Source organism: Bos indicus x Bos taurus, chromosome 7 (genome assembly GCF_003369695.1).
Source record: "Bos indicus x Bos taurus breed Angus x Brahman F1 hybrid chromosome 7, Bos_hybrid_MaternalHap_v2.0, whole genome shotgun sequence".
In the NCBI taxonomy this organism is placed as follows: Eukaryota; Metazoa; Chordata; class Mammalia; order Artiodactyla; family Bovidae; genus Bos; species Bos indicus x Bos taurus.
Window position 1 is genome coordinate 76,197,721 of NC_040082.1, and position 15,544 is coordinate 76,213,264.

A 15,544-nucleotide genomic window follows, 5' to 3' on the forward strand; every position below is an offset into this window, starting at 1 on the left:
GAATCAAGTGGAAATCAAGTGGCCACTCTTCGCATGAGGTGGCCAAAGTATTGGAGTTTCAGCTTTAGGATCATTCCTTCCAATGAACACCCAGGGCTGATCTCCTTTAGAATGGACTGGTTGGATCTCTTTGCAGTCCAAGGGACTCTCAAGAGTCTTCTCCAACACCACAGTTCAAAAGCATCAATTCTTCGGCACTCAGCTTTCTTCACAGTCCAACTTTCACATCCATACATGATCACTGGGAAAACCATAGTCTTGACTAGATGGACCTTTGTTGGCAAGGTAATGTCTCTGCTTTTGAATATGCTATCTAGGTTGGTCATAACTTTCCTTCCAAGGAGTAAGTGTCTTTTAATTTCATGGCTGCAATCATGATCTGCAGTGATTTTGGAATCCCCAAAAGTAAAGTCTGACACTGTTTCCACTGTTTCCTCATCTATTTCCCATGAAGTGATGGGACCAGATGCCATGATCTTAGTTTTCTGAATGTTGAGCTTTAAGCCAACTTTTTCACTGGAATATTAGTCATATATATATAAGTGATGACAGGGTCACATAGTAAAAGTACATTTCTCTTTGTTTACAAACAATCTTTTAATGTTGCTGCTGGCTAAGCCCTTCAGTGTGTAATCAGTGCTTTTCTAGTTAAGGCTGTAATTCCTGTGAATTAGCTCTGGTAGGGTAACTGAGTAGGGTCAGTGTTAAATTTGTCCTCTCTGAAGTGAATACTTGTCTTGAATAAATCTATTTTGATACTGTTTCACTGCATTGATCATTGATCTCAGTAATTATTTATTTAGGCTCCAATGTTTACCTTTGATTGCACTTGGAATAGTTTACACTTGGGGATAGTGTTTCATTTCACAATTGAACATTTCTTTCTTTACTTCAATATTGTCTTCCTCAATTTGCTTTTGAACTTTTCCTTGCTTGGGTAAAAAGGGTCTTAGAAGACTGTTAGTTATATATTTCAAAATCTTGATTTTTTTTTAATTGTTTATTTCCTGTTATTTAAGTAACTGTACTCAAATAATGAATAATTAATAGGAATTTAGTCTTGAGAATCTTAACATTTTAAAAAAATTCTCTGAGGGATAATGTAAGCCTTTCCCCCATTATTTTTTGTCTTTGTAGCTTTTTTTATTTGCAATAAGACTGATAAGACTATATTGTTAGAAAAAATATACCTCAGTCCACATTTTGAAAAATTAATTTCCTTTAAGCACAAAATCACATTTGATTAATTTTTCTCTGAGTCATTCCTTTATCTCCTTTTACTACACTACTCCAGTTGCAACCCTCACCCCAGTTCCCGCATAAGAGAGTTATACTTCAAAAGAAAAAAAGATATGCACTTTTTTTCAGGTATGATAATCATCAATTTGATCATATTAAGAGAGTTTAAATTTTAGCCTATACCTCTATGCCATTATTAATTAGTAATTTTTAAATTATTATATTCCTCATGGTTTATGCAATAACCATACAAAAATGATCACTTTGCAATGCAAGTTAATTCTTTGTCCCCAGTATTTGTTAAGTTCTGTTTTTTCTAAGATGTTTGGCATTGATCTATTGTGGCTCAGATGGTAGGGAATCTGCCTTTGGCGCAGGAGACCCAGGTTTGATCCCTGGGTCAGGAAGATGCCCTGGAGAAGGGAATGGCAACCCACTCCAGTATTCTTGGCTGGAGAATTCCATGGACAGAGGAGCCTAGTGGGCTATAGTTCATGGAGTTGCAAAGAGTTGGACATGACTGAGTGACTGACATATTATTTATCTTTTCATTTGTTTTTGCATGTTATTTTATAAATTCAACCTTCAATGATTGTGTAAATTACTTTTGTTATCATATTATTTAGTTATGTTGCCTTTATATACTTATGATACAATTAATGCATTAGTGTAGTTACCACATACTTAACTTTCAGTACATTATAAACTCTTTGAGGATAGGCACCATTCTTATACATTTCCTTGCAAATGGTAAATGTTCATTTAATGTTTGTGTCTATATATACAGGAAGATGTAAAAATGTAATGAAAGTCACTCAGTTGTGTCCAACTCTTCATGACTCCATGGACTATAGCTGGCTAGGCTCCTCTGTCCATGAAATTTTCCAGGCAAGAATACTGGAGTGGGTAGCCATTCCCTTCTCCAGGGGATCTTTCCAACCCAGGGATCAAAACTATTCTCCTGCGTTGTAGGCAGATTCTTTACCATCTGAGCCACTAGGGAAACACATAAATTATATATATGGTATAAATTAGTGACTGAACACATGTTAGTTGTGTGTGTAGTTTTTGACCTTTTCCAATAAATAGTTTTATTTCTTTTTTGGTAGACCGTGACGTATTATGTTTTATAAAAATTCACCAGTGTGAATTTAATATGCTTGTTCTTCATCACCATTGCTGTAAATGGCTTTCTTGACATGGAGAAGATATGTCACATTATATATTTAACCTTTCTTTTCTTTTTTTCAGTTGTGATAAGAACTCTTAATATGAGATCTACCCTTTTAAGAAATTTTTAACTGTACAATAGAGTATTATTAACTATAGGCATTATGTTGTACAGTAGATAAGATCTTTAGAACATTTTCATCTTGCATTATTGAAATTTTATGCCCACTGATTAGCAACTCCCCTTTTTCTCCTCCTGCTAATCTCTGCAACCACTATTCTACTCTCTGATTCTATGAGTTTGACCGTTTTAGATATAATCATGCAGTATTTGGTCTTCTGTGACTGGGTTACCTTATTATCTTCAGGGTTTATCCATGTTGTTACATATTGAAAAATTTCCTTCTTTTTTTAGAGGCTAAATAATAGTACATTGTATATATGTGCCACTTCTTTATCCATTTTGTCTGTCAGTTGATATTTAGATTGTTTGTACATCTTGGCTATCGTAATAGTGCTGCATTGAACACTGGAGTTCTATTATCTCTTCAGTTCCTGATTTCAATTCAATCAAGTGGGATTGCTGGATCATATGGCAGTTCTATTTTTAATTTTTTTTGAAGGATGTCCATACTGTTTTCCTCTGTGTTTACTCTTAAAAGTGATCTTTTTTTCTTTTCCTTTTTTTTTTTTCTAAAAATGGGTTGAATCAGTCTTTTGCTTTCCAAAAGAGAAGCACTGCACAGTTAAAAGTTTCATGGCATGAACCTGTGTTTAAATATTTTCACTGCTTCATGTCTATATTTAAAAGCAAAGAGACATGTTTTGGAAGTACATATATCATGGTATCTTCAGTAGGATGGAAATACAGTAGGAGGGAATTAGGAAGATGACTGAAAACATATGCTAATAATATGGTTTCATTCCACCTCATATTTTTTAATGTCTAGAACTGAATTCTTATTTGTTTATTTTTGCATTGCAGTGAATGACCTAGGAGGGGACTTCACAGGAGTTGGCAAAGGCTCCTTAGCTGCTGATAAGGTTGTTGAAGAAATAAGAAGGAAAGGTGGAAAAGCAGTGGCTAACTATGGTATGGTATTTGAGAGAATTATACTGTTTCTTTTATTTTTCCTCAACTAATTCTATTTCTCATGTTAATAAATCACTTAGCAAATATCTCAACATTCCAGTGTAATTATGAAATTAGATTTTATCTAAGTCTGCCAAAGATGTTTAGCAACAGATTTTATATGTGAGATTTTTTTTGATGTAGATTATTTCATAAGTCTGAATTTTATTCAGTTGTCTATTTAGTGTTTTTAGTAAAGAGCACATGATATAACCAGTACATTACTGTAAATGTGGATATGAATATGCTCTTGTGACTGTACTGGGACTTGGTTGCAGCTTATGGGATCTCGTTTCCTGACTAGGGATTGAACCTGGGCCTTCTGCATTGGGAGCTTGGAGTCTTAGCCACTGGACCCTGAGGGAAGTCCTTACTCTTGTTTTTAAAAGCTAAAACATCTCTTATATTTCTACAGAATTACATTAAATTCTTAAAAAAAATTTTATATTTCTTAAAGTAATATAGCGTAAGAAGTGAAATGCCCCAATTCTGTACCCAGCTTTCGTATTCCATTCTGCATAGGAAATCATTGCTATATGTAACTTTCTTATCTTTATAAAAACTTAAGAGTCAAAAGTAGGCATTAAGAATAAAGAAAAAAGTCATGAAAAACAGCAAATACAGCCTTTATGTTTGATACATTGATTCTAATATTACTTGTTTTGTTTTGTCTTAAATTAATTTATTTATTTTAATTGCAGGCTAATTACTTTACAATATTGTAGTGGTTTTTGCCATACATTGACATAAATCAACCATGTCATGTATGGGTAAACATGTGTTCCCCATCCTGAACCCCCTTCCCACCTCACTCCCCATCCCATCCCTCAGGGTCATCCCAGTACACCAGCCCTGAGCACCCTGTCTCATGCATGGAACCTGAACTGGCGATCTGTTTCACATATGATAATATACATGTTTCAATGCTATTCTCTCAAATCCTCCCACCCTTGCCTTTTCCCACAGAGTCCAAAAGGCTTTATTATACATCTGTGTCTCTTTTGCTGTCTCACATATAGGGTCATTGTTACCATCTTTCTAAATTCCATATATATGTGTTAGTATGCTGTATTGGTGTTTTTCTTTCTGACTGACTTCACTCTGTATAATAGGCTCCAGTTTCATCCACCTCACTAGAACTGATTCAAATGCATTCTTTTTAATAGTTGGGTAATATTCCATTGTGTATATGTACCACAGCTTTCTTATCCATTCATCTGCTGATGGACATCTAGGTTGCTTCCATGTCCTGGCTATTGTAAACAGTGCTGCGATGAACATTGGGGTACATGTGTCTCTTTCAATTCTGGTTTCCTCGGTGTGTATGCCCAGCAGTGGGATTGCTGGGTCATATGGCAGTTCTGTTTCCAGTTTTGTAAAGAATCTCCACACTGTTCTCCATAGTGGCTGTACTAGTTTGCATTCCCACCAACAGTGTAAGAGGGTTCCCTTTTCTCCACACCTTCTCCAACATTTATTGTTCGTAGACTTTTTGATAGCAGCCATTTTGACTGGTGTGAGATGATACCTCATTGTGGTTTTGATTTGAATTTCTCTGATAATGAGTGATGTTGAATATTTTTTCATGTGTTTGTTAGCCATCTGTATGTCTTCTTTGGAGAAATGTCTGTTTAGTTCTTTGGCCCATTTTTTTGATTGGGTTGTTTGTTTTTCTGGTATTGAGCTGTATGAGCTGCTTGTATATTTTTTAGATTAATTCTTTGTCCATTGGTTCGTTTGCTATTATTTTCTCCCATTCTGAAGGCTGTCTTTTCACCTTGTTTATAGTTTCCTGCGTTGTGCAAAAGCTTTTAAGTTTAATTAGGTCCCATTTGTTTATTTTTGCTTTTATTTCCATTATTCTGGGAGGTGGGTCATAGAGGACCCTGCTGTGATTTATGTCAGAGAGTGTTTTGCCTATGTTTTCCTCTAGGAGTTTTATAGTTTCTGGTCTTACATTTAGATCTTTAATCCATTTTGAGTTTATTTTTGTGTATGGTGTTAGAAAGTGTTCTAGTTTCATTCTTTTACAAGTGGTTGGCCAGTTTTCCCAGCACAACTTGTTAAAGAGATTGTCTTTTCTCCATTGTATATTCTTGCCTCCTTTGTCAAAGATAAAGGGTCCATAGGTGTTTGGATTTATCCCTGGGCTTTCTATCTTGTTCCATTGATTTATATTTCTGTCTTTGTGCCAGTACCATACTGTCTTGATGACTGTAGATTTGTAGTATAGCCTGAAGTTAGGCAGGTTGATTCCTCCAGTTCCATTCTTGTTTCTCAAGATTGCTTTGGTTTCTCAAGATTGCTTTGGCTGTTCGAGGCTTTTTGTATTTCCATACAAATTGTGAAATTATTTGTTCTAGTTCTCTGAAAAATACCATTGGTAGTTTGATAGGGATTGCATTGAATCTATAGATTGCTTCGGGTGGTATACTCATTTTCACTATATTGATTCTTCATATCCATGAACATGGTAACTTTCTCCTTCTATTTGTGTCATCTTTGATTTCTTTCATCAGTGTTTTATAGTTTTCTATATATAGGTCTTTTGTTTCTTTAGGTAGATTTATTCCTAAGTATTTTATTCTTTTCATTGCAATGGTGAATGAAATTGTTTCCTTAATTTCTCTTTCTGTTTTCTCATTGTTAGTGTATAGGAATGCAAGGGATTTCTGTGTATTAATTTTATATCCTGAAACTTTACTATATTTATTGATGAGATGCAGTAATTTTCTGGTGGAGTCTTTAGGGTTTTCTGTGTAGAGGATCATGTCATCTGCAAACAGTGATAGTTTTACTTCTTTTCCAGTATGGATTCCTTTTATTTCTTTTTCTTCTCAGATTGCTGTGGCCAAAACTTCCAAAACTATGTTGAATAGTAGTGGTGAGAGTGGGCACCCTTGTCTTGTTCCTGACTTTAGGGGAAATGCTTTCAATTTTTCACCATTGAGGATAATGTTTGCTGTGGGTTTATCATATATAGCTTTTATTATGTTGAGGTATGTTCCTTCTAATCCTGCTTTATCATAAATGGATGTTGAATTTTGTCAAAGGCTTTCTCTGCATCTATTGAGATAATCATATGGTTTTTATCTTTCAGTTTGTTAATGTGGTGTATCACATTGATTGATTTGCAGATATTAGAGAATCCTTGCATCCCTGGGATAAAGCCCACTTGGCCATGATGTATGATCTTTTTAATATGTTGCTGGATTCTGTTTGCTAGAATTTAAGGATTTTTGCATCTGTGTTCATCAGTGATATTGGCCTGTAGTTTTCTTTTTTTGTGGCATCTTTGTCTGGTTTTGGTATTAGGGTGATGGTGGCCTCATAGAATGAGTTTGGAAGTTTACCTTCCTCTGCAGTTTTCTGGAAGACTTTGAGTAGGATAGGTGTTAGCTCTTCTCTAAATTTTTGGTAGAATTCAGCTGTGAAGTGGTCTGGTCCTGGGCTTTTGTTTGCTGGAAGATTTCTGATTACAGTTTTGATTTCCGTGCTTGTGATGGGTCTGTTAAGATTTTCTGTTTCTTTCTGGTTCAGTTTTAGAAAGTTATACTTTTCTAAGAATTTTTCCATTTCTTCCAAGTTGTCCATTTTATTGGCATATAGTTACTGATAGTAGTCTCTTATGATCCTTTGCATTTCTGTGTTGTCTGTTGTGATTTCTCCATTTTCATTTCTAATTTTGTTGATTTAATTCTTCTCCCGTTTTTCCTTCATGAGTCTGGCTAATGGTTTGTCTATTTTATTTATCTTCTCAAAGAACCAACTTTTAACTTTGTTGATTTTTGCTATGGTTTCATTTCTTTTTCATTTATTTTTTCCCTAAGTTTTATGATTTTTTTCCTTATACTAGCCCTGGGGTTCTTCATTTTTTCCTTTTCTAGTTGCTTTAGGTGTAGAGTTAGGTTATTTACTTGATTTTTCTCTTGTTTCTTGAGATAAGCTTGTATTGTAATGAACCTTCCCCTTAGCACTGCTTTTACTGAGTCTCATAGGTTTTGGGTTGTGTTTTCATTTTCATTCGTTTTTATGCATATTTTGATTTCTTCTGTGATTTGTTGGTTATTCAGAATTGTGTTGGTTAGCCTCCATATGTTGGTATTTTTAACAGTTTTTTTTCCCTGTAGTTGACAGCTAATCTTAATGCATTGTGATCAGAAAAGGTGCTTGGAATGATTTCAGTTTTTTTAAATTTACCAATGCTCGATTTATGGCCCAGGATATGATCTATCCTGGAGAAGGTTCCGTGTGCACTTGAGAAAAAGATGAAATTCATTGTTTTGGGGTGAAATGTCCTATACATATCAGTTAGGTCTAACTGGTCCATTGTATCATTTAAAGTTTGTGTTTCCTTGCTAATTTTCAGTTTAGTTGATCTATCCATAGGTGTGAGTGGGGTATTAAAGTCTCCCACTATTATTGTGTTATTGTTAATTTCCCCTTTCACACTTGTTAGCATTTGTCTTACATATTGTGGTGCTCCTATGTTGGGTGCATATATATTTATAATTGTATATCTTCTTGGATTGATCCTTTGATCATTATGTAGTGTCCTTCTTTGCCTCTTTTCACAGCCTTTATTTCAAAGTCTATTTTATCTGATATGAATATTGCTACTCCTGCTTTCTTTTGGTCTCCATTTGCGTGAAATATCTTTTTTCAGCCCTTCATTTTCACTCTGTATGTGTCCCCTGTTTTGAGGTGGGTCTCTTGTAGACAGCATATATAGGAGTCTTGTTTTTTTATCCATTCAGCCAGTCTTTGTCTTTTGGTTGGGGCATTCGCCCCATTTACATTTAAGGTAATTATTGATAAGTATGATCCTGTTGCTATTTACTTTGTTGTTTTGGGTTTGAGTTTATACACTTTTTCTGTGTTTCCTGTCTAGAGAAGATCCTTTAGCATTTGTTGGAGAGCTGATTTGGTGTTGCTGAATTCTCTGAGCTTTTGCTTGTCTGTAAAGCTTTTGATTTTTCCTTCATATTTGAATGAGATCCTTGCTGGGTACAGTGATCTGGGTTGTAGATTTTTCTCTTTTATCACTTTAAATATGTCCTGCCATTCCCTTCTGGCCTGAAGAGTTTCTATTGAAAGATAAGCTGAACAGCTGATCCTTATGGCAGTCCCCTTGTGTGTTATTTGTTGTTTTTCCCTTGCCTCTTTTAATATTTGTTCTTTGTGTTTGATCTTTGTTAATTTGATTAACGAATTGTCTTGGGGTTTTTTGCCTTGGGTTTATCCTGTTTGGGACTCTCCAAGTTTCTTGGACTTGGATGGCTATTTCCTTCCCCATTTTAGGGAAGTTTTCAACTATTATCTCCTCCAGTATTATCTTATGGCCTTTCTTTTTGTCTTCTGCGACTCCTGTGATTCGAATGTTGGGGCATTTGACATTGTCCTAGAGGTCTCTGACGTCCTCGTTTCTTTTAATGCTTTTTTTCTTTTTTCCTCTCTGCTTCATTTATTTCCAGCATTCTATCTTCCACCTCACTTATCCTATCTTCTGCCTCAGTTATTCTACTGTTGGTTCCCTCCAGAGTGTTTTTGATCTTTTATTGCATTATACATTATTGATTGACTCTTTTTTATTTCTCCTAGGTCTTTGTTAAACATTTTTTGCATCTTCTCTATCCTTGTCTCCAGACTATTTATCTGTAACTCCGTTTTGTTTTCAAGATTTTGGATCATTTTTACTATCATTATTCTGAATTCTTTTTCAGGTAGACTCCCTGTTTCCTCCTCTTTTGTTTGGTTTGGTGGGCATTTATCATGTTCCTTTACCTGCTGAGTATTTCTGTTCCTTTTCATCTTGTTTAGATTGCTGTGTTTGGGGTGGCCTTTCTGTAGGCTGAAAGTTTGTGGTTCCTCTTTATTGTGGAGGTTCCTCCCTGTGGGGGAATTGGACGAGTGAGTTGTCTAGGTTTCCTGGTTAGGGAAGCTTGTGTCCATGTTCTGGTGGGTGGAGCTGGATCTCTTCTCTCTGGAGTGCAATGAAGTGTTCAGTAGTGAGTTTTGAGGTGTCTGTGGGTTTGGTGTGACTTTTGGCAGCCTGTATATTAAAGCTCAGGGGCAGAAGGGGCGTGGCCGCCGCGCAGGGGGAGGGTGCTGGGAGGAGCGGCCGCGGCTTGGCGCTTAATAAAAAAATAAAAAATAAAATAAAGCTCAGGGCTATGTTCCTGTGTTGCTGGAGAATTAGCATGGTATGTCTTGCTCTGGAACTTGTTGGCTCTTGGGTGGGGCTTGGTTTCAGTGTATGTGTGGAGGCTTTTGGATGAGCTCTTATCTTTTTTTTTTTAAATTTTATTTTATTTTTAAACTTTACATAATTGTATTAGTTTTGCCAAATATCAAAATGAATCCGCCACAGGTATACATGTGTTCCCCTTATCTTTTTTTTTTTCCCCCTTATCTTTTAATGTTCCCTGGAGTCAGGAGTTTTCTGGTGTTCTCAGGTTTTGGACTTAAGCCTCCTGCCTCTGGTTTTCAGTCTTATTCTTACAGTAGTCTCAAGACTTCTCCATCCATACAGTACCGATGATAAAACATCTAGGTTAATGGAGAAAAGATTCTCCACAGTGAGGGACACCCAGAGAGGTTCACAGAGTTACATGGAGAAGAGAAGAGGGAGGAGGGAGATAGAGGTGACCAGGAGGAGAAGAGGGGGAATCAAAAAGGGAGAGAGCAGTTTAGCCAATAATCAAATCCCTGTGTGCTCTCCACAGCTTGGAACACCCAGAAAGGTTCACGGGGTTCCATAGAGAAGAGAACAGGGAGGAAGGAGATATAGGTGACCAGGAGGAGAGGAGGGGGAGTCAAAAGGAGAGAGACAGATCTAGCCAGTAATCAGTTCCCTAAGTGTTCTCCATAGCCCAGAATACCCAAAGAGACTCACAGAGTTGGGTAGAGAAGAGAAGGGGGAGGGAGGAGGCAGAGGTGACCGGTTGGGTAGAGAAGAGAAGGGGGAGGGAGGAGACAGAGGTGACTGGGGGGAGAAAAGGAGAGTCAAAAGAGGGAGAGAGCAATCAAGCCAGTAATCTCGCTCCCAAGTAAAAATGGGTACTGAAGATTGGATTCTGAAAGGTACAAAATTGGTAACAAATACCAAAAAGCAAAGATTAAAAATCTAGAGTAGAGGTTAGGTTCTCAAAAATACAATATTAAAAAAACAAAACACAAAAATTATAAAAAGTATATATGAAATTTGCTTTAAAAAAGGGTCTTTTTTTTTTTGCAAGGTAATAGGTTATAAAAATGAAAATTAAATGAGTAATAAAGGACTTAAAAATTTTAAAAATGGTAATAGTAAAATACATCTAGGAATTTCTCTGGAGCTGTTGCAGGCAGTGTAGGGCCAGTTCAGTTTCAGATAGTTCCTTGTTCCAGCTTATACTTCTCAAGGTCTATAGGCCCCTTCCAGTGTAGTCAGTGCTAACTACAGGGTTTTAATCTGTTGCACCTGTCACTTCCAAAACGGTTCCCTCTGTTTATTTTGGCTTCTTCTGTTTGCAAGTCTCTTCAGTGTCTAATTTCCGCCCTGACACAAGGGGGTGAAGGTGGTCACTTATTTAGGCTCACTTTTTCGGTTGTGCTGTGGGGAGGGAGGAGCAATGCAAACAAATATCACTGGCGTGTGTGGGGAGTGCTCACAGTGTCTCGGCCACACTGGGTTTGCCCCCGCTCACAGCGTGTGTGCTTTCCCGGTCTATACTGCTCAGGCTCCAGATTGCTCTTCAGGAGAACTGTCTAAAGCAGGCCTTGGGTTATGTGCACTTCCCAGGTCTAAGCCGCTCAGGTTCAGGTTCTCGGGTACTCCACAAAGGCACACTCGGTTGGGCCTGCGTTTTGTGCCCTTCCCAGGTCCCAGCAGCTCAGGTGACCAGGTGCTTGGCAAGTGCACTCTCCCCAGGTGTGTGGTGCGTCTTATCACCTCCCCGTCCCAGCTGCTTGGTTTCCTGAGTGTCCAGTGGGAGCATGTCTCAGGTGTGCTGTGTGTGTCCTCTGGGGAGCTGATCTCTGGCTGCCACCCTCCTGGCGGATGTCAGCCATCCAGGATCCCAGGAAGACTTGGTTAACGACTGGGAGCCTGCTCACAGTTTGGTAGAGGATGCCCTTTTCTGGCTCTGGCTGTTGCCTGCCTGCCTCTCTGCCTCCAGTGGGGGATGGGCCCTTCCGCAGTGGGCTAGCTCTCCTCTGGTATTCGCTCAGTCCTTTGTTCCCTGAGTGGGCTGGCAGTGCCTTAGGTTAGAGCTTTTCACAGGAAAGTTCTCTCTCTCTCTCTTTTTTTCCTCTCTCTCTGGCTATCCCACAGTTTGGGTTGCTATCTCATGTTAGCTTCCTCAGATTGTCCTCAGGGCATTCAGGCCCAGTCCTTACCCTAAGCAATGCAGCCTGTGCCTCCTGCTTGCTGGTGGCAGATGCGAGCTCCTGCGCTACTTCTCCACTGGGAGTTGTGGTTAGGCATGTAATCTGTGGGTTTTATTTATTTGTTTATTTATTTTCCCTCCTGGTTATGTTGCCCTCTGAGATTCCAAAACTCCCCCACGGACCCACCAGTGTGAGGGTTTCCTGGTGTTTGGAAACTTCTCCTCTTTCATGACTCCCTCCCCGGGATGGGTCTCTGTCCCTAACTCTTTTGTCTCTCTTTTTATCTTTTATATTTTGTCCTCCCTCCTTTTGAAGACAATGGCTGCCTTTCTGGGTGCGTGGTGTCCTCTGCCAGCGTCCAGAAGTTGTTTTGTGGAATTTGCTCAGTGTTCAAATGATCTTTCGATGAATTTGTGGGGAAGAAAGTGGTCTCCCTGTCCTATTCCTCTGCCATCTTAGGACCATCTGATTCTAATAGTATTTGTAAGGAATCTTCTTGAATAGATTTACTTTTAAAAAGCTAGTGTTTAGTGACTTTTCTGCAAATTAGATTGTTTTTGTGGGCCAGGAAGAAAATTAAATTGCCTGTGCCTTTATTTTGAAATTTTAGAGGAAAGAAGATAGGATATGGTTTGTTTTTTGTGCTCAAGGGAATAATGAGACAGATATTTTAGTATCTTATTTCTGCTTTGAGAGTCTAGAAAAGTGTTTTCATCTTTAGAAAAAAATTCTGGGGTTTTAGAACCTAATTTTTAAAGATAAAAATTTCAGACTCTTCTCTCCACCCCTCAGTTTTGATATACAAAGTATAATAGTCAGGATTCAGTCAGGAAAACAGAAGCCCCTCTTGGTTTTCCCAGAGTGAAGGGTTTTATACAGAGAGTTAGAGACTTACCATTGGAAGGTCTGGGCTGGTGCATGTCAGTGAGACTGTAGGAGACCGTCTCAGCCTGTGGCGGGTGGTTCTCAAGAGCCTGCCTGCATGTGCTGCCAGTGTCATGTCTGCAGCTCCTCATGAGACTGCCTGCCCCTGCAGTCTCCTGCTTTTCTACCTTTTAAGTGAGTGTCTCTTTTTGGAGGATCTAACTCAGGACTGTATGGGCCTCAGAGAAGGGCCCTGGCTCCTCCTGTGACTGCAGAGAAAGTAGAAACACTAGTGATGTTGAGTTGACAGCTGACCATTTGAGACACAGCTCTGGTGATATCAGCCCTTCTCCTGGGCTGATTAGCAGAAAATAACAAGGCCATAATATTTCATTGAGCTTTGCCTTTTGTGGTTAGTATTATATTATAAAAACAGGCTTCCTTAGTGCCTCAGTGGTAAAGAATCCACCTGCAATGCACAAGACGTGGGTTTGATACCTGCGTTGGGAAGATCCCCTGGAGGAGGAAATGGCAACCCACTCTAGTATCCTTGCCTGGGAAATCCCATGGACAGAGGAACCTGGTGGGCTCCGCGGGGTCTCAAGAGTCGGACACAACTTAGCAACTAAGCAACAACAACATTACAAAAACAATAGGTTTGTTTTCCAAATGTAGTCATAGACTTGGCCATGCTTTTTCCAATTAAATACACTCCTCTTTCCCTCCCTCTCAAATTCTCATTTGCATCCTTAAGTAGAAGTCCTATGTGACAACTTAAAATTCAATAGCAATGAAATAGTAATCATTTGTCATCCTAGCCACATTTCAAGTGCCCAGTAGCCACATGTGGTTCATGGCTACTGTATTAGACAGTGCAGAAATAGGGACATTTCATTTTCATAAGACAAAGCTCTATTAGACAGTGCTGTCTTTGATCTTATTTGTCAAATGCTTGTTATTTACCCAGCTCGATTTTTTTTTTTTTTTTTGGTAGGTTAAAGAATTGTCTTAGGAACAAAATTTCTTTTGTAATGTAGATCATCTATAGTTTGTATGTGCCTACAATATAAATGTATTTTTCCTGGATATGAATTCTGTTGAATGAATTGTATCTGTCATGTACTCTGATCCACAGAATTTAGAAGTCATTTGTGAAGATTCTTACTGAAGTTTTGTCCTAATTTTCCTTTCCTTCAGATTCAGTGGAGGAAGGGGAGAAGATTGTGAAGACAGCACTGGATGCTTTTGGAAGAATAGGTGATGTTTCTTTACATTTATGGTGCTCACAGAGCAGCTTCTACCTTTCTAATGAATTATTTTTTATTTTACTTTTGTTTGCTAAAAACTCTTTCTTGGTAATCAAATTTTTAGATTTGTTTTAAAATTTAATTTTTTAGCATATGCTGATCTTATTCCACAAAGGGCTTGAGGTGACAGTTTGTATGCATGTATGTGTTGAATTGGTTGTTTGTTTTTTGTATTTTAAGGGCTTTTAGAAAAACTTAAAAGCATTCTCTAAGTTTCTTTTTATAGTAATTTAATCATATCCCCAATATATAAAAGTACATATATAATATACAATAATTTACATGATTATATAAGTAATAACTATTAAAGATATTATAATAATTTAATCATACCCTCAATATTGGGGATATGATTATATATGTATATCAGAAAGAAAGAACGAAAGAGAAGTCGCTCAGTCGTGTCCAACTCTTTGTGACCCCGTGGACTGTAGCCTACCAGGCTCCTCCATCCATGGGATTTTCCAGGCATGTATATCAGCTGCTAAGTCACTTCAGTCGTGTCTGACTCTGTGCGACTCCATAGACGGCAGCCCACCAGGCTCCCCTGTCCCTGGGATTCTCCAGGCGAGAACAATGGAGTAGGTTGCCATTTCCTTCTCCAGTGCATGAAAGTGAAAAGTGAAAGGGAAGTCGCTCAGTTGTGTCTGACTTTTTGGAACCCCATGGACGGTAGCCCACCAGGCTCCTCCGTCCATGGGATTTTCCAGGCAAGAGTACTGGAGTGGGGTGCCATTTCCTTCTCCATGTATATCAGAGGTATGATTAAATTATTATAACACTTATTTAATAGTTACTAAGTAATTATAGGGGCATCCCTGGTGGCTCAGATGGTAAAACATCTGCCTGCAATATGGGAGACCTGGGATCGATCCCTAGGTTGGGAAGATCCCCTGGAGAAGGAAATGGCAACCCACTCCAGTACTCTTGCCTGGAGTGATTCTGTATCTTGCAAATTAAGATGAATTATATAAAAGTTCATTTTTAAGAAATATTTCAATATATTGTTTAATCTTCCTAATTTAATCCCATACATTGTAAAAGGTTATTGAATTACTGGAGGAACTGCCCAACATGTTTCTAGTTTGAAAAACAGTGATTTTTATAGTTTGAATGTGTTCACCTTCCCTTTTTTTGGTCTACCATATATATTTTTTCTAGCTATGTTTGGTTGAGTTTGTGTGAGACATGTTTACATATTGTCTGACACAGGGATAGAAGCCCTAAAGATTTGAAGTCATAAAATGAAGATAGCCACAAGATATGGTTGAACCTTAAAAAACAATCCCTTTCTTTTTATAGTGAGGATGCAATTGTGTATTCATATAGGCTGTCATTTTCTAATTCTAATGGTTTCGCTTTTGACTTTTCATTGGCAAGGAACATTTTTTTAAAATTTTTAACTTTCCCTGTGAATTTCGAAGTTGCTTGAGGGATGGCTTATGATTACTGCTGAGTTCTAAGA

General features: G+C 38.0%; 1 protein-coding gene across 1 annotated transcript in view; it reads left to right on the forward strand.

Annotated features, from left to right (window-relative positions):
- HSD17B4 (hydroxysteroid 17-beta dehydrogenase 4) overlaps nucleotides 1-15,544 on the forward strand; it is a 99,753-nt gene that overhangs the window by 16,948 nt on the left and 67,261 nt on the right. The window contains exons 3-4 of the mRNA XM_027546952.1: nucleotides 3,395-3,502; nucleotides 13,970-14,029. Coding sequence (XP_027402753.1) covers nucleotides 3,395-3,502; nucleotides 13,970-14,029 — 168 coding nt within the window. The remainder of the gene's footprint in view (nucleotides 1-3,394; nucleotides 3,503-13,969; nucleotides 14,030-15,544) is intronic.